At 45.3% G+C, this 26426-nt stretch overlaps 1 protein-coding gene across 1 annotated transcript in view; it reads right to left on the minus strand.

Annotated features, from left to right (window-relative positions):
- The window catches only part of DNAH8 (dynein axonemal heavy chain 8), an 8835797-nt gene that overhangs the window by 5730278 nt on the left and 3079093 nt on the right, over positions 1-26426 (minus strand). Inside the window, exon 23 of the mRNA XM_069608756.1 lies at positions 19750-19862. Within this exon, the coding sequence (XP_069464857.1) occupies positions 19750-19862 (113 nt within the window). The remainder of the gene's footprint in view (positions 1-19749; positions 19863-26426) is intronic.

Consider the following 26426-nt stretch of genomic DNA (forward strand, 5'->3'; position numbering starts at 1 on the left):
AGACCGAAAACAGGATTGGCACCAATGAGGATAATATATCTACACTCCAGGGCACGGTGTCCACTCTGGTCTCGGATATGAAGGCGGTCAAAGCCAAATGTGATGACCTCGAATCTAGGTCGCGCAGAAACAATATACGCATCGTTGGTGTCCCTGAAAATGCGCTGAAGGGTCGACGGGAACTAGCGGTCGAGGATCTCTTGAAGGAACTACTGGGTAATCCGGACATGTCTCCCTTCTTTACCATTGAAAGGGCCCATAGGGCGCTGTCACCCCGGCCTAAACCCGGTGACTTTCCGAGACCCATCATTGCCAAGGTCCTGAGCTTCAAAGACCGCGACCTAATTCTTCGCCTCGCACGGGAAAAAGGCGAGCTACGTTTCGACTCGCAGGTCATCAGGATCTTCCCCGACTTTTCCACCGGAGTTCAGCAGGAACATCGCCAGTTCCTTGGAGTGAAGAAACTCCTCAGGGAAAGGAACATCCCATATGCCATCCTCTTCCCTGCACGCCTGAAGTTTACGTTCGACGATAAACTATACTTTTTTACAGTGCCTTCTGAGGCGGTTAAATTCATTGAGGCACATGTTCCGCTCCATCCTCTGGCTGATGACAACATGAATAACGAGTGAACTCTATAATTGCCTTGCAATGCCTTGATACTATGCTAATGTGTGGACTGAGTCCCGCCTCTCTCGGTTCACATATGCGAGCGACCACACCTCTGTATCCACTTGTATGCAATGCTTTCCTATGTGGGCTTAAGTATTGCTCCTTGAGGAGCAACTGTCACCTCGCCCAAGTCACTCTACCACACTTACTCCTGCTGCTTTCTAATATGCACAGCTCCCGTGGTCTGGCCGCAACCGTTGCCCTCTATCCACGACCACTAGAACGTGGTTCCTCTCATAGCTTCGCTTGAGCTGGGTTGCTGAATCTCTGTGATATGTGTGTTGCTCGCTGCGCTCCATGGGGCGGGACTGGGGTATCAAAGTATTGCCCGCTAACAATGTTCGATTTGTAACGGAACCAATGGTTCCTAGCGTGCTCCCGCACGGCAACGGCGCACCCCACTGCGATTGCACTGTTTTTGTATACGCCCTTATTGTGGGCCAGCCCCTGTTGGGCTTTTGCGCAGTCTGGGCCATGTTGGGGTCGGCCCGGCTCTACACAGTCAAGGGTGGGTATTGTTCACACTGCTGTAGTTGGGTCAGCGGTGAGGGTGGGGGGTGGGGATGGGGTATTCGAAAAAAACGGCACACTAAGGCTCACGGCACGCACACTGGCAATACATAAGCGCACTCCCGACCTCAACCCCGACAGTGAGCACTGCTGCTATACCTGGGATGTTCATTGATACGGGTACACCGGGATTAGAGATCCGCCATTGACATGTCTACCGTTATAATGTCCTGGAACATTCGCGGATTGAGCAATCACACCAAGGCCCGCAAGATCATGGCCTTTGCTAATAGACATGGCTGCAGGATACTACTCCTGCAGGAGACACACTCCAATGCCCACATTCCGGGCACCATGGCCCCGTTGTGGGGTCCCAATAGATTCTTCACTTCATACTCCTCCCAATCCAGGGGAGTCCTCACAATGATTCACAAATCGATCAAATTCATCCTGCACAAAAGCTACGTGTGTCCCGAGGGTCGCTATATCATATTACACTGCACGATGGTGAATAGAGAATACCTACTTGTTAACACATACTGCCCCAACGTTGACTCTCCTGAGTTCTTCGATGCGGTAACTGCCATACTGCTGGGCTACGTGGGGGTCCAGATTATATGGGGGGGTGACCTAAACCTTATTCTTGACACTGTCTTGGACAGGACTGGCACGTCCTCCCGAGCCCTAACAAGTGCCGCACGCAGGTTGCGTGGCCATATGCAGACGCTCAATGTCTGCGACGCCTGGAGGATAGTACACCCCGTGTCCCGGGAGTACACTTATTACTCATCGGTCCACGACAGTTCGTCTCGTATAGACCTGTTCTTAGTGTCCAAGGAAACCATGGGTGGGTTGGAGGGGTCCTGGATTCTCCCCCGCACTCTATCTGACCACGCTCCAATCACACTTTCTGTGAGGCTGGGTATACCCACTCCGACTCTGAGCACTTGGCGTTTCAAATCTGAGGCCCTCAGGGACATCGTCTTTAGGGCTGATATACTTGCAGACATTATATCCTTCTTTGACCACAACTCTCTTCAGGACACCTCAGCCGCGGTTCGGTGGGAGGCTTTTAAGGTATACATTAGGGGGATGTCCATCTTGCGGGAGGCCGGGGTACTGAAAGCTATCCGAGCCAGCCTCGATCGCTCTGAAGCTAAACTGAAACAGCTGGAGCAGCAATGCTCCACTGGCGCCGATCCCGCCTTACTTCTCCAAATCAGCGAGGAACTGCAGGCATATAATACGCTCGCTACCAATGAAGTCCAGTACTTCAGCCGCCCACAGGCTGCCAGGAAATATGGCGAGGGAGACAGACCGGGGAAGACATTGGCAGGAGTGGTGAGGGGGGAATTTGGCCGAGCTCAGATCACCTCCATCAAAGATGCATCTGGCAACGCACAGTGGGCTGACCAACAGATCTTGGAGATATTTACCGAGTTCTACAGGTCTCTCTACTCCCAGCCTCACGAACACTCCGAACGACACATGCGCGAGCTGCTTGTTCAGATCCCCACCACCGAAATCTCCCCTGCTACCCGCGACCAGCTGGACTCCCCGATAACGCTGGACAAAATAGTAACCTCCATATCTAACCTGCCCAAAGGCAAGGCGCCGGGACCTGACGGCCTCACGGCTGAGTTTTATCAAGAACACGTGTCCATACTGGCTCCCAAGTTGCTCGAGGTCTGGGTCGAAGCGCTCCGCTCCTCTATTCTTTCCCCGTCCATGCGTGAGGCCGTCATCACGGTACTGCTCAAGCCTGGCAAACCGGACGACGAATGTGGGTCTTACAGGCCCCTTTCCCTCATGAACCTAGACACGAAAATCATTGCTAAGACCATAGCTAACCGCTTTCTCCCCATTATGCCATATCTAGTCCACAAGGACCAAGCGGGCTTCGTTCCCGGCAGGTCCACCTCACATAATATAAGAAGACTGTTCAATGTCATGTCTCGTATAAATCAAGAGGCCCAGGCCGTGGCGGTCACTCTGGATGCTCAGAAGGCCTTTGACATGGTCTCCTGGAACTACACGTGGCTGGTGCTGGAGACGATGGGAGTTGGCCCAAACATGATCGGGTTCATTAAGCTACTATACGCCTCCCCTGTGGCCCGGGTCAGAGCCAACTCTTTGACATCCGACCCCTTCACACTCTTCAGGGGTACCCGGCAGGGCTGCCCCTTCTCCCCGATCCTCTTCGCCCTCGCAATTGAGCCAATGGCGGATTATGTCCGTGCTCGGCATGCCCGCAAGGGGATACGGCTGAAGGATGACCCCGAAATCATATCCTTATACGCAGATGACGTGCTATTATACATTAGAGAGCCCGCGACCCACATTGACCCCATACTTAGGGACATCACCCGTATCGGTACCTACTCTGGCTTCACGATCAATTACTCAAAGTCGGATATCTTCCCGCTCACGAAATCTACCCAACAACCTACCACTGAGTACCCCCTTCGTTGGTCTCCGGACGGTGTCAGATATCTGGGGGTGCAGATATCCTTGACCAAATCTACTCTGATAGCCGACAATTACTCCACCGCAGCGCAAACTGCCGAGGCCAAGATGTTAAGATGGTGGTCGCTCCCACTATCCATGGCTGGTCGTCTCTCCCTAATTAAAATGATCCTGCTCCCCAAGCTTCTTTACACTTTTAGTAACGTTCCCGTGTGGCCTGGGAAGGCCTACTTCACTAAATTGCATACACTATGCGCTCAGTTCCTATGGCACTCCGGTGCAGTGCGCAAGAAGTGGTCTGACATGGCGCTCACCTATAAACAAGGGGGGTTCACCGCTCCGAATCTGTTACTCTACTGGACTGCGGCCCAGGCTCAACATGCCACCCATTGGTACCCGGGCTCCCCAACGCGACCACATGTCAAGTTAGAGCGACTAGCAGCCGCCGGCACCAACATGATGTCCCTTATATTACATCGCCATTACACACCTGATTCACCCATTGACCCTGTCGCCACGACCATCCACGCATGGGAACGCTTGCTAAGTCCGACGGACGGGCCCCCTCCCTACTACAGATGGCTCCCGGTGTGGCGCCTGCCTGCACTGGAACCTACACACGATAACGCCCTGGCCCAACACTGGGGAACGCTGGGGTATCAAGCACTGTCCGATTTCTACCCAGAGGGCAAGTTCATTGACCCCCACACATGGAAACAGGGCCACACCAGATCCGCCTTGGAGACCCTCCAGTACTATAGGCTACGGGCAGCGTTCCGCACTGCATGGCCCTCATTTCCCGATGAGCCCCCGGATAACCCGGCGATCGCATACATTGCCAACTCAGGCGGCGCCCGTAGTGTCGTCTCTTCACTATATAGGATTCTTCAGGAGTCCATCACAACTCCAGCACTTAGGGCGCGTGATGGCTGGGCGAATGAGCTGGGCCTGGAGTTGTCTGATGGCGACTGGGGCGCAATGTGTCTACATACCCAAAAAGTCTCCTTCAATTTCCGCTACCGAGCCATACAGTACAAACTTCTCAATAGGCTCTACTATACTCCACACAGGACCTCGGCGTTCGCCCGAGCCACTGGGACCGGGTGTCCTCGCTGTGGATCTGAGGGGGCTGATCACCTGCACATGTTTCTGTTTTGCAGGGAGCTATCTGGGTTCTGGGAATGCATCTTGAAAACGCTTTCTGACATAGCTGAAACTGTGGTTGATCCTGACCCCTTGTCGATTCTGTTTGGGGTCTGGAAAACTGATGGAACCAGGCGCCTAGCTAAGTTCCTAAACATAGGCTGTATGATTGCTAAAAAGTGCATACTCCAGAGCTGGAAAAGCCCCGCTCCCCCGGCCTTTCGGAAATGGTTGCGCTTACTCACCTGGTCACGCAATTGCGAGGAAGAATACTTGTCCATGCTCCCCGCCCAGTCTCGCCCCAGGAACATTTGGGCTGCATTCAACACTTACCTTAGTATCCGGGACGAGGCCACCCCCGAATCTGGTCTGTCTCCTGCCCCGTCAGGCTCTGATCCCACTGGGTGAGCCCCCACCTTGTTCCCTTGTCTTTGGATTGTTATGCTCCCTCTCAGATACCGCCCGGCTGTCCATGTTGTGATTGCTGTATCCCTTTTGATATGTTGCTCCAAGATGTAACTGCTATGTACCTACTGCCTTGTGTGTGCCTTGTGTACTTCTGCCGTTCAAAAATAAAAGTTTAAAAAAAAAAAAAGATGTTTTGGCCCAAGTTGTGAACCCACCTCAGGATTGTGCAGAATATATAGACTTAGTAGTCCAGTTAGACCACCGACTTCAGAATAGAAAGGATGATTGAGCTAAGTTCGAGAATCGGGTATTGGTTAAACCCAATGTTACCCTCAAAGGAACAGATGTATCAGAACTGATGCAGATCGGGGGGGGGGGTCAAGGGACCCTAACTCAAAAGGAAAGAGAAAGAAGACGGCAGATGCAATTGTGTCTGTACTGTGGGGCCTCAGGACATTTTCTACAGGATTGCCCTATACAAACATCTAAAAAAGTAGTCGGAGTTGCTGATAAAAATCAAACAGAGCCTGATTTGGGAAACGAACACGCCTGACAAGCATAGAGGTCCGCTTGCCGAGGTTGAAGAAGGATACTCAGACCTCGCACTTCATCATGCCAATGGTCCTTATAGATCCAAGGCAGCCATCACGTCTGCACGCAGTGAGGGCATACATTGATAGCGGGGCCATAGGAAACTATGTGGACCACGAGTTGGCTTCTAGGATGAATCTATCTCTCTGCAAAAAGACCACTTCGGATGTCATCACCGCAGTCGATGGAACTGAAATGGCCTCTGGGCCTGTAACTCATTCCACCACAGATATGACACTATTGGGTCAGGATGGGCATCGAGAGACTATTGTGTTTGATTTAATCAAAGCCCCAAATAATACTGGGGATACCTTGGTTGGAAAAACATAATCCTTGTATTGATTGGCGAGAGAAGAGAATAACCTTCCCGGATTGTGCACATACTTGCTGCCCAAAAAAAAAAACCTTGAACCAAGGCCTGGCCACAGTCGCTACTACAGTCGTGCAGTTACCTCAGGAATATCAAGAATTCCAGGATGTTTTCCAAAAGGAACAGGCAAACACCCTACCACCTCACAGATCATACGATTGTCAAATCGATCTCATACCCGGTGCACAACCTCCATGTAGTAGGATCTACGCCCTTACGGAACCCGAAAACCTTCACCTACGACAATACTTGGACCAATACCTTGCTAATGGCTTCATTCGTCCATCCAAGTCCCCTGCATCTTCAGCTTTGTTCTTCGTGCCTAAAAAGGAAGGTGACCTCAGAACGTGCATAGACTACCGCGCAATAAATCAGATCACGGTTAAGAACCGATACCCATTGCCTCTGATCCCCGAATTACTAGACCAAGTAAAGGACGCTTGCATCTACACTAAATTAGATCTCCGAGGGGCATATCATCTGGTACGTGTAAAGAAAGGCGACGAATGGAAGACTGCTTTTCGCACTAAGTATGGCTTATTCGAATACCAGGTGATGCCCTTTGGGTTGTGCAATGCACCAGCAGCCTTGCAGAATTTTATGAACGATGTCCTTCGTGAACTCATTGACGTCTGTGTTGTTGTATACATAGACGATATTCTAATGTACTCCTCTTCAGAATCAGACCATGTGAAGCACACGTGCAATCCTTGAGAAACAACGCAAGTACAAGTTATATGCAAAATTGGAAAAATGCGTTTTTCATGCTACAGAAGTTGAATTCCTTGGATTTATCCTGACTCCAAAAGGAGTCCGAATGGACTCTCGAAAGGTGGACGTAATCCTCAAGAGGCCATCACCCAGTTCAGGTAAAGGGGTACAAAGCATGCTCGGATTTGCTAATTTCTACCCCAGATTCATTCCGGATTTCTCACATGTTGTACACCCTATCACAGCACTTTTGCGAAAAAACAACTCTTCTTGTGGACCGAAGAAGCTGAAAAGGCCTTCCAAGAGCTGAAAGCGAAATTCACGTCTGCACCTGTCTTAAAGCATCCACGTCCCGAACTTCCATACATAGTTGAAACTGATGCATCCAGTTTAGCCATGGGAGCTGTCCTGTCCCAGAAGAATCCTGAAACCGGTCAACTTCACCCAGTAGCATTTTGGTCCAGAAAGTTCTCGGCACCCGAGTTAAACTATGCAGTTACCGGTAAAGAATTATTAGCCATCAAATCCGCCTTCAAGGCTTGGTGGCATTATCTTCTCGGTGCCAAGCATACCATTACGGTAATCACCGATCACCGGAACTTGCAGTATTTAAAAACAGCCAAGGCCCAATCGTCGCGTCAACTTCGATGGGCATTGTTCTTTGCCAAGTTCGTTTTCGTGATCACTTATCGACCAGGTTGTAAAAATGGCAAGGCAGATGCCTTATCCCGAATAGGGCTGGGAGAAGCATATGCGAACACGGAACCGGTGCCTATAATTTCAAAACAAAGAATTCTTGGCATAACCACTCTACAGACACTAGAGGATATTCAAGTAAAGATCCAACAACTCTTCGATCCAACAGCCGTGCAGGACTGGGTGAAGAAAGGCCCGGACTACTCAGTCATCAATGACCTACCTTATTATCAAGGGCGACTATTTCTACCACACAAGGAACTACAAGAACTAGTCATCTCCAATTATCATGACACCCTGATGGAAGGACACCCAGGTATCGCAAAAACTGAAGCTAAAATTAAGAGACAATTCTGGTGGCCCACCTGGCGAAAAGACGTAAAGTCATTTGTAATGTCTTGTGGCATTTGCGCCCAAAACAAAAATCAGAAGAAAAAACCAGCTGGCCTCTTACAACCTTTGGATAGTCCACCTACACCATGGCACACATTATCGTTAGACTTTATTACATATCTACATCCATGTAATGGATTTAACACTATTCTAGTTATTGTGGATCGTTTTTCCAAGATGGCCCACTTTATTCCTCAATTCTGGCCAAGGAGTTCCTCGAAAACATTGTTCGAATACACGGATTTCCTTCCGTATTGGTCTCTGACCGAGGTAGTCAATTCATTTCACATTTTTGGAAGAAATGTTGTCAACTGGCGCAAATCGACGTGAGGTTATCAACCAGTCACCATCCCCAGACCGATGGTCAGACGGAGAGGACCAACCAGACCCTTTGAACAGTACCCACGTTGCATGCTACACCAGACCGAAAGTAATTGGAAAGATATTTTATGGATTTCCGAGTATGCATACAATAACTCTGTACATTCAGGAACCGGACAAAGCCCCTTTTATACCATATATGGACACCACCCTCGAACCTCAGAACTAGATTTGCCTCAGCATTTAGAAAGGCCTGCAGTTAGTCCTTTGCATTCTACTATTTTTTTTTTTGTTTGTTTTATTGGTTAATCAACGTTAAACCTTTAACATTTATCCCAAGAAGAAAAAAAAAGGAAAAAACATCATCCTTAGATCAATTTTTTGCTTTCATGTCCACACTTCAGGGTCCTCAACAGGATTCCCAAATATAATCCTTCAGACTATTCTGTCCTGGGTCGCTACTGTATCACTTTCCTCCTGATCCAGCTTTAGGGATTCTACGAACTTTAGAGCATCAAGTGTCCGCCCAACTCTTTCGACTGTTAGGAGACGCTCCCAATATTCCTCTTCAGTTTCCAAGGAGATATTACTTGTGGAACTTCCCAAGTATGAGTGGCGTTTTGATGCCAAGGCTGGACATGTTAGCATCACATGCTTAACAGATTCGATTTCGTCCTTATTTCTGCAGAACCTGCAGAACGCTGATGATTTTTCAATAAGTCTTCTTCTCAGTTTTACCTCACGGGAGAACCATATATTGAGTCTACAGCGCAACAGCAGATCTCTGTAGTGTTTAGATGGAAATTTCTGTAGGTACGGTGGGAGGATGTTAAGTGCTTTGCGTTCCCAAATGATGTTAGGACACCAATTTCGTAACAGTTTGTTCTCCTGAGTTTCCTCCCAATCTTTCTCCCGTACAATTCGTTTAGCCTTGTCCGGTTTGCACTTCAGGATATCATCCGAGATGCCCAGCTGTACCAGGGTTTCCTCACATCTCCTTTTCCACTCCTGCAGGATTATATCTTCGTTAGGTAGGCCGGGGCTTGCTAGAATTTTGTAAGGCTGCGCTGGTTTGTCCAGAATACATTTCCGGTATAAGGATAGGGATTTCCATATCGTGATTGAGACCATGGATTGAAGTCTTAATTCTGATCTTATAAGTACTAAGGGAATCGAATTAGGTAGATGTAGGATCTTGCGCCAAAAGTAGGACTCACATAAGTTCCAGGTATCCCATCTTAATGCTAGAAGTGATTCTGCTCCGTATGTTAGTACGGCCACCACCTTTTGCTTATAAAATGTAATGATTGGCAACATTGACAATTTTCCATACCTACGGTGTAGGAATACCCCTTGATTGGTCAAAGCTACCAATTTTTCACGAATCAGGGTATAGTGGGCTTGTTCATTACAGTTCTTATTTATCCTAATACCAAGGTATATGGTAGTTTCCACTACCTCCAGTTTTTCGTTTTCCAACATCCATATCTGTCGTTTCCCCGCTGTTTTCTTCCCACGACACAAATTCATGCATAAAATCATCGATTTCTTTATGTTAATTTGCATGTAATTACCTTTTAGATAATTATTAAAGGCTTCGATTCTTCGCTGTAAGCCTATTGGTGTCTGGTCAGCGAATACCACGTCGTCTGCATATAGCATCCACGGGACTTCCATTCCATTTATCTTCGGAGGGAAAGCACGAATTTGGTCTTGTGCTGTTTTCATGTCCGCCATATAGAGGACAAAAAGGAAGGGGGGCAATACACATCCTTGCTTAATTCCCTGAGCTGTTTTGATTTTCCTTGATAGCCCACCATTCCTAGTGATTTGAACCTGAATTGAAGTGTCAGTGTAGAGAGCTTGGATCGCTACCAACAGGTCATTCGGGCAGCCCCAAGTACTCAGTTTTGACCACAGGCGCTCTCTGTTTACTCCGTCGAACGCCTGTTCAAGGTCAATAAAAGCCAGATAGATCATGGTCTTCTCTTTCAGTGCTTTAGCCTTTAATAAGTTTATCAAAAACAAGTTAAGGGCAGTGCCCACGCCGCTTATAAAGGCTGTCTGTCTTTCGTCCAAGATGTTGGTTCCTGAGGCCCATTTTTTAAAATTCCTTAACAGGATGGACGCGAAGAGTTTACCGATAGAGTCCAACAATGCAATTGGCCTGTAGTTCCTTGGATTACCACGATCCCCCTTTTTACAAATGGGAACTATATATGCCTCCGTCCACGTAGTTGGAATTTGTCTGGCTTTCATTATTTTTTGGAAAAGTGCATATATCAGGTCAGACCAACCTTCACAGTTCTCTTTTAGCATTTTGTTGGAGATACCGTCAGGGCCTGCTGCCCTGGAGGTGCTGAGATTTTTAATGAGCATCAGTATATCATCTCTATCGAATTCCAGGGCCGAGGCAGGACCCTTAGGTCTTATCTCTGGTCCAGTCTCCTTGGTAGTTCCTTTAAACAGCGCAGTATAATGCCGGAACCAAATGTCCTCTGAGACTTGATTGACGCCTAATGCTGACTGGTTCAAGTCTCTATTATTAATTAGATCCCAAGTGCATCTTGTGTTGTTTGTTGATATTGCTGCCAGCATTTTTTCAGCGTCTCTTTGTGTTCTTAAGAAGCGAGTTGATCGCAGCCAGTTCTTATAAGTTTGCCGGCATTTCCTCAGAAGCTCTTCTTTCTCCGTGCTGTTAGACTTTTTTATGATCTTGAGTTCTGCTCTATATTGCTTTCTTCTAGTTACTACGAGTTCATCATAGGCGTGCTTTTTTTCGATGATGTTCACTTTCGCTGGATCATACTTAACCACAAATGCTTCCAACAGCCATTTGTATTCAACTGACTCTTCACCTTTATTAGAGGCTTCTTGATAGTCATGTACCAACTTCGGTATGGCTTGATTTTTTAATCTCAATCGATTTCTCCCCCACGAAACTTCGGTCTCGCTCCATTTGTAAGTCCTTGTTGTTAATCTAATATCCCACGCAAGTTCAGTTCTCAACAAGCTGTGGTCACTATTAGCTAGCTTGGTTATTGTGAAAGATTTAATCCATGGAAGCGTGTTTCCACCTATGAAACAGTAGTCTAGGCATGCAGCGGTTTTTCCGCTATGCCATGTGTTTGCACCCATTAGATCGCCTCTGGTCTGGCTGTTTAGCATCCTCATATCACGGATAGACATTTCCTTCATCCATCGACTTTCGTTTCCTCGTAGATTTTCTATCTCCCTAATTTTACCATCCTTATCTAGAAGTTTGATGTTTAGATCTCCATTTAATAGAATCAACTTATCTTTGTCTTCAGTCATGGACTTGTCAATTGTATTCATGATGGATTTTAGGTAATTCCCCTGGCTCGGCATGTTTTTGCTCCAATAAGTATTAATAAGAGTCATTTTTTTTTAGTCCACCTGTTTCTCTGCTTTAAGTGCAATTGATAGGATTTGCACATAGGGATTAGGTATACTGTGTTCCAGGACTTGTGGAGAATCCAATTTTTTTAGCACCATCAGACCCGCATATGGTCTACCTTTAGGACCCTTTTTAGCCGGGTTAAAGTAGACTTCATAGCCCTCACATATTGGGGCTTCATGCAGCCAGGACTCCTGAATGGAGATTAGATCGTAGTTGGCTAGGAAGCCACTATCCTTCGAGAACAGATGTTGAAATCCTCTGGTATTGCATGAGGCACAGTATACCGATCTATATTGGTCTTCCTTGCTCTATTGCTTCTTTTTGGAATTACAGGTGGTCATCGTCCATTGCCGATCATTAATTTTGAGTTCCGGATAGTTCCGGTTGAATTTTCTCTTCCTTGGATTTTCCAAGTTAGCCACTGTGAATCTCAGGTTTTTTAATTTCTCAGCACGGTACTCCTTGGTGGGGGATTGCTCGTTAAGGATTTTTCCTTCTTTTCTAATTTTTTTCTCCTCCCCCTCCGTCTCCTGTACTTTTACATCTCTTTTTCTCACCTCCTCGCTCACTCTATCATTTGATTTAAAAACATGAGCCAATGGTTTTTCCCTACCAAGCTCTATGGGCTCCGCCCTGGGTCTTCTTCCACCCAAAGTTGTATCTTTTGAATTTATATATTTGGTATCCCGGTCCCAATCTTCTAGGCGATAGCCTTTTTTTTTAAGATATTCATTGGCCTTCAGAAACTTCTGCTTGATTTCATTTGAGGTAAGATGTAATATTACTTGGTCCGTCCTCTGTTCCCTTAGGAATTCGATGACTTTTATGTCGTCTGATGAAATTTCCCGAAGCGCTGGAATCTGCTTACAGAGAGCCACCACATAACGTCTATTTAGAAGGGCCTTTCTAGGTCCATTAGATGTAGTTTCCAGCTTCAGATAATATACTCTGGAGACAGATGGTTTCTTTTGAAATGGAGCGTGCGACCTTTGTCTTGTTTTATCAACCATACAGTCCTTTTCGCTGTAGGTGATTCTTTGCTCAGGGCGAGTATTTTCTTGTTGAAATCGTACATTCATTTCTTTGTAAGCCAACTCTTTCCTTTTTTGTTCCAAGGTTTTGAAGCACCAGAGCTGTTCATCATTCTCATCATGATCTTTTTCAGGAGGGGCAGCTTTTTTTCTTATCCCCCCCTGTGGACTTAGTAATTGGGTCCTTTTGAGATTTCATACCCCCTTTCGAGGATAAATCCAAATCGACCGTGTCCCAGTTATCAATTGTCTTCCAATCTGACGGACTGATTCTTCCCCACTCATCTTCATCACTAATTTTGTCCATGAGATCGATCAGGTCACTCAAGTCCGCAGATTTATCCAAATCATCCCTTTTGTCGTCCACAGAAGGCTCCCTGATTTTAGATTCATTCACTCCCTCGGCCTCCATACTATCTAATTCACCCAACGCCAGTTCTCTTCTTGGCTTCTTAATACATTGCAAATTTTCCCTTCTCAGAGGAGTTCTTAAATTCCTCAAGAAGGCTCTTGATCCATTCACCTTCCGTTTGAGCGTTTCATTTTTTGATTTTTTTCCATTTTCTTTAGTTTTATTAACCCACTCTTTTCCCAGCCGATGTTCCTTCTCTTTTATGGTTGTGCCTGAGAAAATCGCAAAATTAGGTTGCTCTTGTTGGGATTTCGGATCTTTTTTTTGATCTCCCTTTGAACCAGGGGAAATAAGAATTATTTACTCACGAGGTGTCTATAGTGCGTTGCTTTGTTTCAATTTCATAGTGCCTTTCCCTCGGTTTAGATTTTCCCCCGCCTGCGGATCCACTTTATTTTGTTTATGCAAAGATCTCATCCATTTGCAGTCTTCAAGGACTGCTTCCATAAGCAGTGACTTATCACTAGCATCCCTTCTTGCTAGATCACCGAGGCGGTTTTGCCAGAGCTGAGTTTGTTCAGCTTCTTTATTTATTTGTATATTCAGGTTCTGTAAGGACAGATCCATTTGCATAGTTGCCTCCTTTATTTGCAGGTTCGTAGTAGTAGCTTCTTGTACCGAGTCTTTTATCACCTCATAAAGTTTGAGAAAAGGCACTAATGAAATAGTCAGCGAGGTCATGATCACTTGTTGGATATGTTCCATGTCCTTTGCTCTTTCAGTTATACAGGCTTTGCTGATTAGTTGGGTTATTTGATCTTTTCGTAGAAAATCCGAATTCGGCACTGGATCTTCCATTGCCAACGTCTGGGTCATTTTAGTTGTCGTACGAGGTCCACCGACTGGAGGTTGTGGTTTTGGAACTTGTTTTCGGCAACCTGAGCTAGTGTTGTTCTTCTCGGGATCAGTGTTTCGCTTCGCATCATCAACCCGCTGATTTATGGCGGGTAACTCAGAATCGGCGGTCACAAAGGACTCCCTTTTTCAAGTTCCATGTCCAATGCTGCCATCCTCTCATTTATTAAAGAGAAACTCTTCCTTTTTTCCCTTTGAATTTTCCCCGTCAGTAGCGTAAGGTCCTGCATGATTTTACTCGCAAGGCTAGAGTTACTCAGGTTAACTGGTGGCAGCAGTCCGGACCCTTCAGTTCTTAAAGGAGTCATCCTTTCAGTATCATTTTGAAGGTGTTTATCTAAACACACCTTTACTGGGTAATTCCCAGCAATTGGACACAGCTCCATCACTGGATTTTCTAAGGTCATGGGTGTACTTCTCTCGTTTCTACCATCTTTTGGCCTCCTATCCAATTTATCATTCTGGATGGAATTCTCTTCCCTGTAAGGCTGGAAAATATCAATAGCTACTGGGGATGCCTCCCTGGAGCCTAGGTGACATGATTTTTCCTCTATATCGATTGTAGAATCTTGCAGGGCTTTTTCCCATTGGGCCAACTCCATGGCGTCCCAATCTTCTCCATGAGTCCCTCCAATCTCAGATAATGGAGCCATCTCGTTGCTGGAGTTCTTTCTCGATTTTCGAGGCGCCTTTGGAGTGACGCTTCGTCTGCTCACCACCTTCTCCTCTGTTGTGCTCTCCATCCTTGGCTCCACGTCGAGATTAGATTCGATACAAGTTTCGATAGGTTCGTCGGCACGGTGGCTCGTGTGAGCGTCATCTTCTCTTCGAGAAGTGGATAAATCCTTTCTCACATCAGTTTCGCTTCTAGCATATATTATTCCAGTCTCCCTGCCGGCTCCTGTAGCCTCCCCTTGTGGATTTTCCGGGAGCGGATTGGAATCTACTGGAGTTTTGGTACGTTCTTTTGAGGGAATAGAGCAAGCACTTTGGGTAGTTGCATCTGACACACCACTGTGTTGATCTTTCCCCTTCTTCTGGTTAGTATCGTCGTTCTGGGACTTTGATGGATCTTGAAGCATAGGGAAAGGATCCGTTGTCCCCCCAACAGAGGGAATAGTACATGCCATTGTCTGCTTTGGGGAGTTTGGTATCAATCGTGAGTTTGCTGGGTTTGGGCACATTTGAGGATCATTGTTCCCCATATCCGTGTTTGCTCCCACAGAAAGGCTCTTTCGTTTATTGCTGCAAAAAGGTAGGCGGCTTTGTTTCATCGGGGTCACTTTCGATGAATGCTCAGGAGTCCCCTTTGCCTCTGGTAAAGAGGCAACTCTTTGCCTTGCCTGGAGTCTAGTTCGCAGCCCCGTTGCACAGACGTCCATGGACGCTGGGGCTGGTTTCATCCTGTCGTGCAGCTCCTCTATGCAAACCTCCTAATGGGTGAATGAACTACCAATTCTACTCGTGGCGGAACGATCTCCGCTACAGCAAGCAGCCAAACAGCCCAACAGCCAGGAAACTCTCCAGACGATGCCCTTTGCGCGCTCGGGCTTAGCGCCGCAAGGGTGTCTGGGTCCGGCCTAAATTGTACTTCCTTCCTGGGGGAGGAGCTGGGGGCGGGCAGGGGTGCGGGGTCAGGCAGCGCTCCGGCGCAATGGTGTTTCCCCTCCTGCCTCCGCACAGAATGTCAAAGGCAAACCTCAGGGGAAGCAGACTGAAAACGAAGGAGTTCTTCAGTCACACAGCAGCCACAGCCCAACAGCCAGGAAACTCTCCAGACGATGCCCTTTGCGCGCTCGGGCTCTACTATTACACAAGCCTTTAAAGAGGCAACAGAACATTTGAAACAAGCAAAAGAGAAATATAAGAAAAATGCTGATCAACATAGAAGTGAAACTCCACAATACCAGATTGGGGATCAAGTTTGGCTGGCTACAAAACACATACATCTGAAGGGAACTCGGACATTTAACCCTAGATATTTGGGACCTTACACTATTAAGGCCATTATCAACCCGGTAGCCGTCAAATTGGAATTACCCTCTAACATGCGCATTCATCCTGTCTTTCATGTTTCATTTTTAAAACCAGTTCAACCAGGAACACGATTAACCAAACCACCTGACCCCATCTTGATAGATGGAGAACCTGAATTCGAGGAAAAAAATATCCTGTATTCCAAGATGGTTAAATCAAAACTTTTTTATTTAATCGATTGGAAGGGCTACGGACCACAAGAAAGGTCATGGGAACCTAGTGACCACGTCCATGCACCTCGGTTGGTGAAAAAATTCCATCGGAACTTCCCAGACAAACCAGGGCCCAGGGGAAGAACAACTTTAGGAGGGGCCTTGGGGGGAGTGCTGTCATGATGCCTACCCCCAGGTATCCGGACCAAACCCATCAGCCCCGGGAGCAGGCATCTAGACATTTAGTAAAACCTCAGCAGCCCCGGCTAGGGGCTATCTGGGTTCAGTCCTGGCGCCTTAGGCGCCAGGCTCATAGTAGGAATCAGTCCTGGCGCCTAAGGTGCCAGGCTCATAGTCATTACTTACCTCAGACAGACCATGCTGCAAATGACTCCAATCCAACATGAAGCCTGAAAGAGACTATTTTTCTACATGGACTATTTTTTACTCGGGTGTGGTTCTAGGGACTTCTTACCTGAGACTACTTTTGAGGCTATTTAAACCACACCCGACCAGCAACACACGCTTCGCGTTATTCTGCATCCAGCAGCGTAACACTCACCGTGCCTGCAGCCTGCATTCAGTCTTCAGCCACGCCCGCCTCGAATCCGGAGCTCCTAAAACAAAGAAGAAAGAAAGGGACAAGGTTAGAAAACAAACTTATTTCTATTCCACACCTGATTCTGGATCCATCTTGTCTCCGGACCTGTAAAGAACATCATTTCTGCACACGCCGCACCTCCAGCTGCAGCACCGTGCCATACTCACCAGCCTTCACAGCATCCTTCGGGTCGGCACTGCCTCCATCATTTCTTCGCCGAACTTCGGCACCTACGAGACAAAAGAAAACCACAAGGTGAGCCGAGGGAACCAACAAATATAATTCTTACCACCATAGACTTACCTGATTTACCACCTTTTGTCCTTTTGTGACTCCCCATATTTTCACGTGCCGTATCTGTATAGAGAGACAAAACAACACTTTTTCCTCGTGCAACATTTACCGGACAGCGCCGGGTGACACAGACTCTTACCTGAGCGCCAACAGCTGCCACAAGAGCCTCTTTTCACAAGCCAGCTGCAAGACCAGAAAGGAAGGGGGGAACAAGAGTGAACATCGGACATATTGAACTCTATGAACTTAATACTTACTGGTCCTCACCAGGAACCTCAGAGTCAATACTCTCCAGAACTCTCCCGAGTCTTCAAACCAGTGGAAACGACACGCCCCTGCAAATCCACGCAGGATGGAGAGCTCATCTTTCAAGAATATAAGGTGAGATTGCTGTGAGGGCATTTCGGAGGTGATTAGTTGGGGAGGACTGTGGGGGTGCCATCACTTGAATCCACAAGTGGCTAAATCCATCTCTCCACTTGCAGGAGAATATTTCTACGGGTTAAGCTGACAAGATTAGGAGGGCAGATCCAGTCAGTCATCGCTGCACTACGTATCACGTGGGTGGAGACCGCAGCTCTCCGGGTCCGACCGACGCCCCTGTGGGAGCCAGGTGAGTGTAACTGAGGGCTACCAAGAAGGCCCGCCACCCACCGGGTCTATGTAGAACAATAGGGCAGATATAGGAGGAAGCGAGACCAAATGTGGTAGTCCATCCGAGCACGCCAGTCATAGGAAGGACAGAACGGATTCACACTATCGTGTGGAAAGGATTGTCCACCGAAAGAAAGTTCCCAGCACCCGCCGACGATAGCGTGTGTGTGAGGGAAGAATACAAAATGGCCACCGTAGACCACGCGGGAACGCCAGCCATTTTGTGAACATCTGAGGAGAACTGCGTCACATGTGATGAGGCAGTTGACTCCAAAGACAGGTCAGGGGACTTGGCTGACATTTTAGCCTTGACACAAGGAACCTCGGCAGAGCCGGTACTATGAGGCTTTGGGTGTTTACTAGACATCCTGTCCCTTGAATTAGCCTCCAAAGGAGGAACCTCGGCATAGCCGGTAACAGAGGAGTTACTGTTGACGACCTCTCCTTGTGCCCCTTCAACAGAACCGGTAACACTGCACGTGCGGGAAGGTTGAGGAATCCACCTCACCGACAAGACCTTAACAGGCCTCTCAGTTCTGTTGGTACACACCTTAGCCTCGTTAAGAGGAACCTCGGAACAGAATCCGGTCTTAATAGCTACCCCGAGAGGGACCCCAAACCGTGGCTCGGTACAGAAAGCCTCAAAGGAGGGCTCAGGGCGCTACACCGGTGTCTGTACGGGAAGCTCCTAAAGAGGAGACCTCAGAGTGAACTCCGGTACCCAACGCCTCAGGACGACTATCGGTGAACCTCGGATCGTGATCCGGTACAGGCAGGCCCCTCGCGGAAACCCTTGGAGAAAACCCTGGTATGCCTATTAGGCCTGCGAGGCACCTAAGGGATAACCCCGTTAGCAGAGTTTATGAAGCCCCTCCCAGACCTGGAGGACCCCGGGAAGGAGTCCCCTGGCCGGGATGCCCTGAAAAGTAAAGCACTTACCGGGCGTCTCTTCTTTCCGTCAATGAAGAGTTGGAAAATCATTGGAGGAACCTTCTGGAAGATTTCCTCCCACCTATGAAGACGACGTTGAAGTGCCCGCCCAAAGGGGAGACGCAGAAGAAACACGAGTCCCAACGGTGATCCGGTCCCAGACACTCCAAGCAGAGAGAATGGGGATCCGCCCTAGCGAAGTGACGCTCGCAAGAGGGACAAGTGGAAAAGCCCAGATGCTCCGGCATAGACGGAGGACAATGCGACCGCAGAAACGGAGCAGGAGAGGAGGACAACGGGAAAGAAAAATGTCTTCCCGGTGATGCTAGTGCGTCCAGCCCCGACAGCACGGAGAAAAGGACTGAAGGGCAATCCGCGGGGTGGAACTAAGGAGGGCGGGGTTACGGCCACATGCAGTACCCCGCATAAAAAGAGAAGGACACATTTTTCAATTTGATGCTTTTTTACAAAAAGTGCTCCAGTCCCGTCCCAAAGGACGGGATGTCCCAAAAGTATGGAGGAAAGGGGACGGGACGTAGGAGTGATAATAAATATTTGTACAAAAATTCAGATGGATACAGCACTGAATGGCGTGCTTTGTTGTTTCACAGCTACACACTTGTGGGACATTTAAATAAAATCCCTACTCGAATGTAGCGTTTTAAACCTATTCACATGTATATAGTGTTCAGTTTGTAGATATTCAAATAGAGACTCACTCCGCTTAATGGGGCATATATGGAGTAGAGAGTAACTCCTCGTGGGGAGGGAGTTTTTTGTACCTAGATATCCAGGAACACTGTTAGTAATGAGACTAAAGGCTAACTCGCTTTCAAAACCTGGATTATCATAAATAAATACTAGATCATGTTTAATTGGTAATTCATATATTACAACCAAAGATGCAAATGTATTTGTCTTGCACTGCTGTCCAATTTTGCAATCAATGCTACCATACTCTTAGTGATCTGTTTGATACATATTAGTTAGCTTTACTTTTTTATTTTTGTTTCACAATTTAGGTGGCCAAATACACTTTCAACAATCTGGAAATTTTAAAGTAAAAAAAAAATCCACGTACCTTTTTAAATTCATCATCCTTCTCGATCACTTTGACTGACTCACCCACACCAGGTGCTGTACCAGTTGCATCTGCATCTCCTGTCTCTGTTATAAAGCCCACATGTTTACTTTCTAAAATGAAAGCAAATGAGAATGAGATGTAAGTATTTATGTGTAGTTGTAGTTACTGCAATGTTAGGAACATTCCCAAAAGTGTAGTTCCCCAGCATAGGCACACATTGTTTATATGGATCGATTAAGGAGCCTATTCTGCACAGAAAAAGCAACACAGGAGGAGGACAATAATTGTAGCAACAAGAGCATCATACAAAGGAGAGTGAATCAGCAAACAGAGAAGCCGGTTGATGCTGAGTGGAGGGTGAAGCTGGCAAGAGAACAGAACATTATGTATCTGGAAATGTGCCCATATGTTCACTTCAATATAGTGCTCAATAGATAACTATTTTCACCTTATTGAGGCAGGCCAGTAGCTTAGCAAAATTATCATCACGAGATATAACATATGTCAGCTTTCCATTCGAGGACATATGCGCTCTTAAAGAAGTGGCCTGGAGATCGTCATTTGTCAAACTAATGGTATTGGACGAAAGAGCAGAAATAGTGAAGTATGGATGTCTGGTGTATGAAGAACGTCACAAGGTGAGAAGTATGCTCTGTGAATACAAAAAAAGGATCAACACAGAGTGAAATGGTGTGTGTAAAATCTGGTGTATTGAAAAGGATGACAACAAATAGCCCAAATGTGAAGGAAGTGACACCTAACCCCATAGTAAGTGAGCAGCATGGGTTGGCTCTGACTCTCCTACAGTTATTGAAACATGAATTACTGGGAGCAAGGGGCGGCTGCCTGACTAATCTCTGACAGATGAAAGGCTGTGTTGCTTAAAATGGAACACGAGAAGCTATAATAGCTTTCTGGGGTTTGAGGAGGAGAATCACATCTTTGAGGAGTATGATATAATCACCTTTCAGGAAACCTGGCTTACCACCAAATTATGCTGAGATGGTTTTACTATAGTATGCCAGTGGGCTAAGAAACCAATCAGAGGTAGACCCAGGGGGGGACTATTGCTGGCAATAAGAAACTCTAAAATCACATCATCCTGCATTATATCGAATGAAATAGAAGGTATTTTGGCGGTTGAGATGGAGGCGGTGTGTGAGGAGTTGAAAAGGACGATGTTGGTGGTAAATATATTGGAATAACCAACTAGAAAGCCTTGATAGGTATATTAATTATATTTCTGAACAGGTGGGAGAATGGCTGTGTGAGGGTGACGCATTAGCCGGTGATTTCAACACTGACTATGTTAATTATGGGCTTTGCCCAGTGCCTGCTCGGCAGAATGGGAAAAATTTGGATTATCTATGCAAGTCCTGGGACTTTCATATTTTGACCAAAGTGATGGCCCTAAATAAAAATATTGGTCAGTATGTGGAAGCAAAGAGAGTCACGTTCTATAGTTGATTTTATTATAGTCTCTAGACCATTGCTAGACATTTGTAATCCCTTTACAGTGAAAGAGACCACATTGAGCGATTATATTATGTTGGTCACTCACCTGTCTATTAAAACAAGTAGGTCGGGGGCCCAAGGACCTATTGATTTGTCGGTTAATCCTGCTGGAAACCGGATTCACAAATTTGGGTACAAGGATAGACCACTGAACCAGAAGCTAACAAATTACATATCTTGTGTTAGTAAAGAAGTCCTAGCAGAAAACTGCTCAGTTGATGGCTTTATTGAATTCTTGTTGGAATGAAAGACTCCTAACACAATACATTCAACAAAGAATTGGCATAAATACACTTTTGATAAAGAAGTCTGGTTAACAAAAAAGGGGAATGAATAATAATAATAAGCTCAGAATCAATTAGTGTGGTACAGGAAACTATCTGAGTAAGAAAAAGGAAGTTCTATTGACCTATAAGCGGTGGCTAAGGGACCATAGACAAGTACTGAATAATAGATTTGGGGAGAAAATGTTGGCGATTCTTGTTAAAAAAGATACTAGGCAATTCTGGCCCATAATAAATGAAAAAGTACACCCTCAATATGTGATCCAGCCGACTGGTGTGACGGAGGAGGCCTGCATCACACACTGGAAAAATATAAATTAAATGGATACTGAAAGGTCCAGCCGGGTGGCCAATGGTAATGAACCATGGATACTAGAATTTAAAGCATCAGACATAGAGAGATTAATAGTAAAAGCATCTACGTCTGCAACATGTGGTCTAAATTGTTTATCTAATGTAGTTCTTCAAAATAATGTAAAACTATGGGCTGCGCTATTGGAACTGCTTTTCCAGGACATTCTGAGGAAACGCACTATCCCGCAATCTTGGAGAAAATCCATTATTGTCCCTATACACAAAAAAGGGGAACAATCAGATCCTATGAATTACCGGCCAATCGCCTTGCTGGACCTGGATAGTAAAATATTTGCCACATTTGTACTTGAACAGTCAAATGATTGGATGAAAGAAAAATGCTTGTTGCCCAAAGCTCAAACTGGGTTCCGAAAGGGGATGGGAACAACGCTCAATGGTTTAATCTTGTCTGCTATTAAGGACAAAATTGTAAATGATCGTAGGAGAAATCAAACAAGAGTGTTTGTGGTTTTGATAGATGTCTCCAAAGTGTTCGATCTTGTGGATTGGGAACACCTATGGTTGAAGCTAAAAGCATGGGGAATTTCCTGGTCATTACTTGCAATATTAGAGCATATCCACCTTGAGACCTGGATTAAAATAAGATTGAATACTGCAGGAACATTAACAGCACCAATCAGAACATACAAAGGTTTAAGGCAATGATGAATATTGGCGCCATGCCTTTTTAAACTTTTCATGGCAGATTATTTTCAGTTATGGGATAGAACAGCTTGTGAGGGTTGCATTAAACAAATATTGAACAACAGTGTACAAATGATATATCAAATGAAGAAGGTTCATGCTACATATTGTAGGTTCACAAATAAACCATTGGTGACCTATTATGTAGGTAAGGTTGTCCCCAAAGATAATGTATGGGATGGAAATTACCCTGATGTGCCTAATTATTCCGTGGGTCAAGATTGAGGGCCACATAAGGAAAAGAGTTTTGAATTTCCCCATGGGGACACTGACGGCATCAATTTGATCTGAATTGGGGATACTGTCCTTGCATTATTGATACTAATGGAAAGTCCTAACCCTAGTGGAAAAAATATTTAATCCAACAAGAAATACACTTTTTGAGAACCTGGAAAGGGAAGTAGGAGCAAACAATTCACCATTTCTTACTGATATGACTAATATCATATGTGATAAGGCCAGAAGAGATTTACCTGAAAATTCTAATTCTATCAAAAAAAGACTAAAAGACAGATATTGGATTAGGACAATGGCCAAGGTCAGACATTATAAAAGGCATGGTACATGGGCCAGGATTGATAAGCCATTACGTACACAATCAAAATATTTAATGCAATTTCCGTGTCCTAGAATTAGGAGTCAATTCTCCCGATACCACCTTCATCTATTGCCCACAGGGGAAGTATTGGGTAAGAGATCAGCCAAACTTGTGAAAACATAAATAAATGTTGCTACTGCAAAGAGTAGGAGGAGTACTTGTGTCACATAATGGTTGAATGTACTGCCCTGAAAACAATAAGAACGCATTTTCTAAGAAGAATTTTCTCAATGGGTGGTATAGATCTGGGACACGAAATTTGGGATAGATTGAGTGGAGGCAATGAGGTTTTCTTAATTAAATAGTGTTGTCTATGCTCCTCAGGTGTTGGGATGAAATTATGATTTATTATATAGCTATAAAATAGGGATGTATTATTAATTAATAGGATGATTTATGCTTATTTTAGTAGTTTTATTGATTTGATTATTGGTATGGATTTGTGGACATGTAAACAAATTTTAGTAGAGTGTATTTATTAAAGAAGATATTGATGATGAGTGAAGGAATGAAAATATTATGACTGCTTTGTTTTTTTAATGTTTTCTTTTCCTTTTTTGCATGTATATGTGTGAAAGTTCAAATATTGAACATAAGCACAATAAAAATATATATATATTGCACGGCCACAAAAGTGGCCGTGTAGTCATGGTTAACTTGCTGTTTCCATAGGAAGAGCACTTTTTGGGCAGTTTATAAGTCCGCTCCCCCCTGGACGAATACTTACCAAACTTTGCAAAAAAAGTATATGGGCCACTTGAAATTTTTTTGCAAGTTTGGTGAGGTTTGGTCTGGGGGGGAGTTATAGGGGGATCCCAAAACTTTTTTTTCCCCATAGACTGAATGGGGGAAAAACTTTGCGCACGCCTACAGCCGAAACCGCTGGACGGATTTTCACCAAATTTGCGGCAGGGGCTTGGTCCCGAAAGCGTGATTTTGTAAATTTGGTGAAAATCCATCCAGTAGTTTTCTTTAAAATGATCAAAAAGTAGGTCTAAAAAAATAAGTGATATCTATGTCCGCTCCGAGTAGACGCTTCCCTGTTTGCTCCACGGGCAGGACACTGATTTGCTAATGGGCTCGCGTCATGACCGCGGACATGCAACGTGTCCGTTGATTGGCTGGAATGAGGCGTGATGTGCGTTAGATTATTCAGAAGCGCCCGCCATTTTGGATCTGCCGACAGCGCGGCGGCGAACAGAGGCGAAATGCAGTTTTGGGGAGTGTTTTGGTGTGTCAGAGTACTTGGGGAGGTTTAGGGAGTAAGAGATGGGTGAAATACTGTATTTTTTTAGGTGGCAGGTGCTACTGATGTATTTGCCATGCCCGCTCTGACGGGATGTTTGTAATTACTGAAAATGAGGGGTGTCGTAAAGACAGTATTTCCGTCCGTGCTGTGCACAGGCAAGTTGAAACTGCGTGGTGTTAGCAGACATTAAAATTGAGTATATGCCGCAGTTAACATTTTTGATTCTATGGGTGTGATACTGAGTTATAAGCCACCATGGGTGTGATATGCTGGGGTGGTTGTGGCCAGGGCCTAGAGTCTTGGGTACATGGCAGCATAAAGTGCATGGATGTGTCGGGTTTTCAATATTGCTTGTGCTTCTTGAGATAGTAAACCAACTCTAATACTTTTTAAAATGTTGGCGTAAGTGAGGTCTGAAGATTGTTTTCTGTTAATTTTCTGTATTGGAAATGTTGCCAAAGGTTGACATTTCCTATGCTGCGAACAGTTTTACGGCAGAGTTTCTGTCCTAAGGTTTTAAAAATAGCTTCACCTTTCACTGGTGTCAATTGCAGAAGATTTCCGAAAACAATAATGTTCTTCGTAGTTTAAGTACTTCTTGCAATATGGAGTGAATCAAAGCTAACATTAGGTTGGAGAACATGCTCACTTCATCTCTTAGTAGCATTTTCATTTGTTTTAATACTCTGTGTAGTTCCATTTCAGCTTCTGTAGAAAGTTTGTAATAGTCTAATTTGTTTTGATGTTCTACTGGAAGGAGTAGTAATCGGTGTAAAGTGACACTGCCTATGTTGTAGGCAGCTAAACCTGTGGGGGCAGTTACAACAGCTGACAGTTTGTTGTTTGTCAATTGTTGAAGGAACTTGCTGATAATTTTGATTAAGAATGTTTTGCCTGAACCAGCTTCACCACTGATGTATAGCAGTATAGGGTTGTAATTTTGGCAGGTACATTCTTTATTTTCGTGTTGTACACCATGTGCAATTTCTTTTGTTACTTCTTCAAAAATGGTGCGCTGGTAGTTTTAATTGTAGTACCGTTAAGTCTTCTGTATCTTCTTCATAGTGACACATGGTGTTTTCTACATCTGTCATAGCTAATTCTGCCTCAATTGCTATTAGTGGCTGTCCAACTGGTTCTTGGCTTCCTGTTACAGAAGGTTGACTACTGTCGGAAGTGTCCTTATCTAGTTGGGCCTGGAGTTCTTCTTCGTGTTGCTGTTCATTGTGCAACATTGTTTTGTACTGCGTGAAGTTCACATAGGTGATAGTGCTTTCAATTGCTTTGAAAGTGTCTTCATTGCAGTCATAGTTATCTAGTATCTCTTCTTCTGTTCTCCATGGTTTAAAAAGTTGTAGCAGGGACATGTAATATAATTCTTTCTGTTGAGGAGTTTTTAATGACAATTTGACATGATTAATTAAGCTTCGTTTGGTAAGTTTCACTAAGCTGCCTTCACAATCTGTCACTCTATATCTACCTTTGTTTTCATTGGGTTTTATATTATTTTTGTATGCAAGTTTTGGGCTATGTTTTATAGACACATGGTTTCCAAAGTGGTACTCCTGTTCGGGTAGTATGTGTCTAGTAAATTGTTTTTCAAAATGTCTTGGCTGTTGGGATCATTTTTGGCTATTGTTTCTATGTCCTCATATGATTTGAGAACTCTCTTTCTAGATTTAGTAGGACCAAGACTTAGCCATACTATTTTTCAGATTTTCCATACAAAGCAGTACCAGTTAAACAATCTGCAGCTTCATAGGCGTCACATTCTCTATGAGAGAGCATGTTTATGCCTAAGCTGTACAATTTCTGAGATAGTGTTTTGTCTGATGATAGGTCATTCCAGAGGTCTTGAAGCTCTGTTTTTGCTGATTTTGTTAAATAGGCTGTAACATATCGTGCAACTGCAGTGGAATTGTCTGCAATGTACTGCACATCTATGTTTGCATTCTATAAGAGGGCAATG

The sequence above is a fragment of the Ambystoma mexicanum genome, chromosome 4q (genome assembly GCF_040938575.1).
Source record: "Ambystoma mexicanum isolate Mex_15411 chromosome 4q, UKY_AmexF1_1, whole genome shotgun sequence".
NCBI lineage: Eukaryota > Metazoa > Chordata > Amphibia > Caudata > Ambystomatidae > Ambystoma > Ambystoma mexicanum.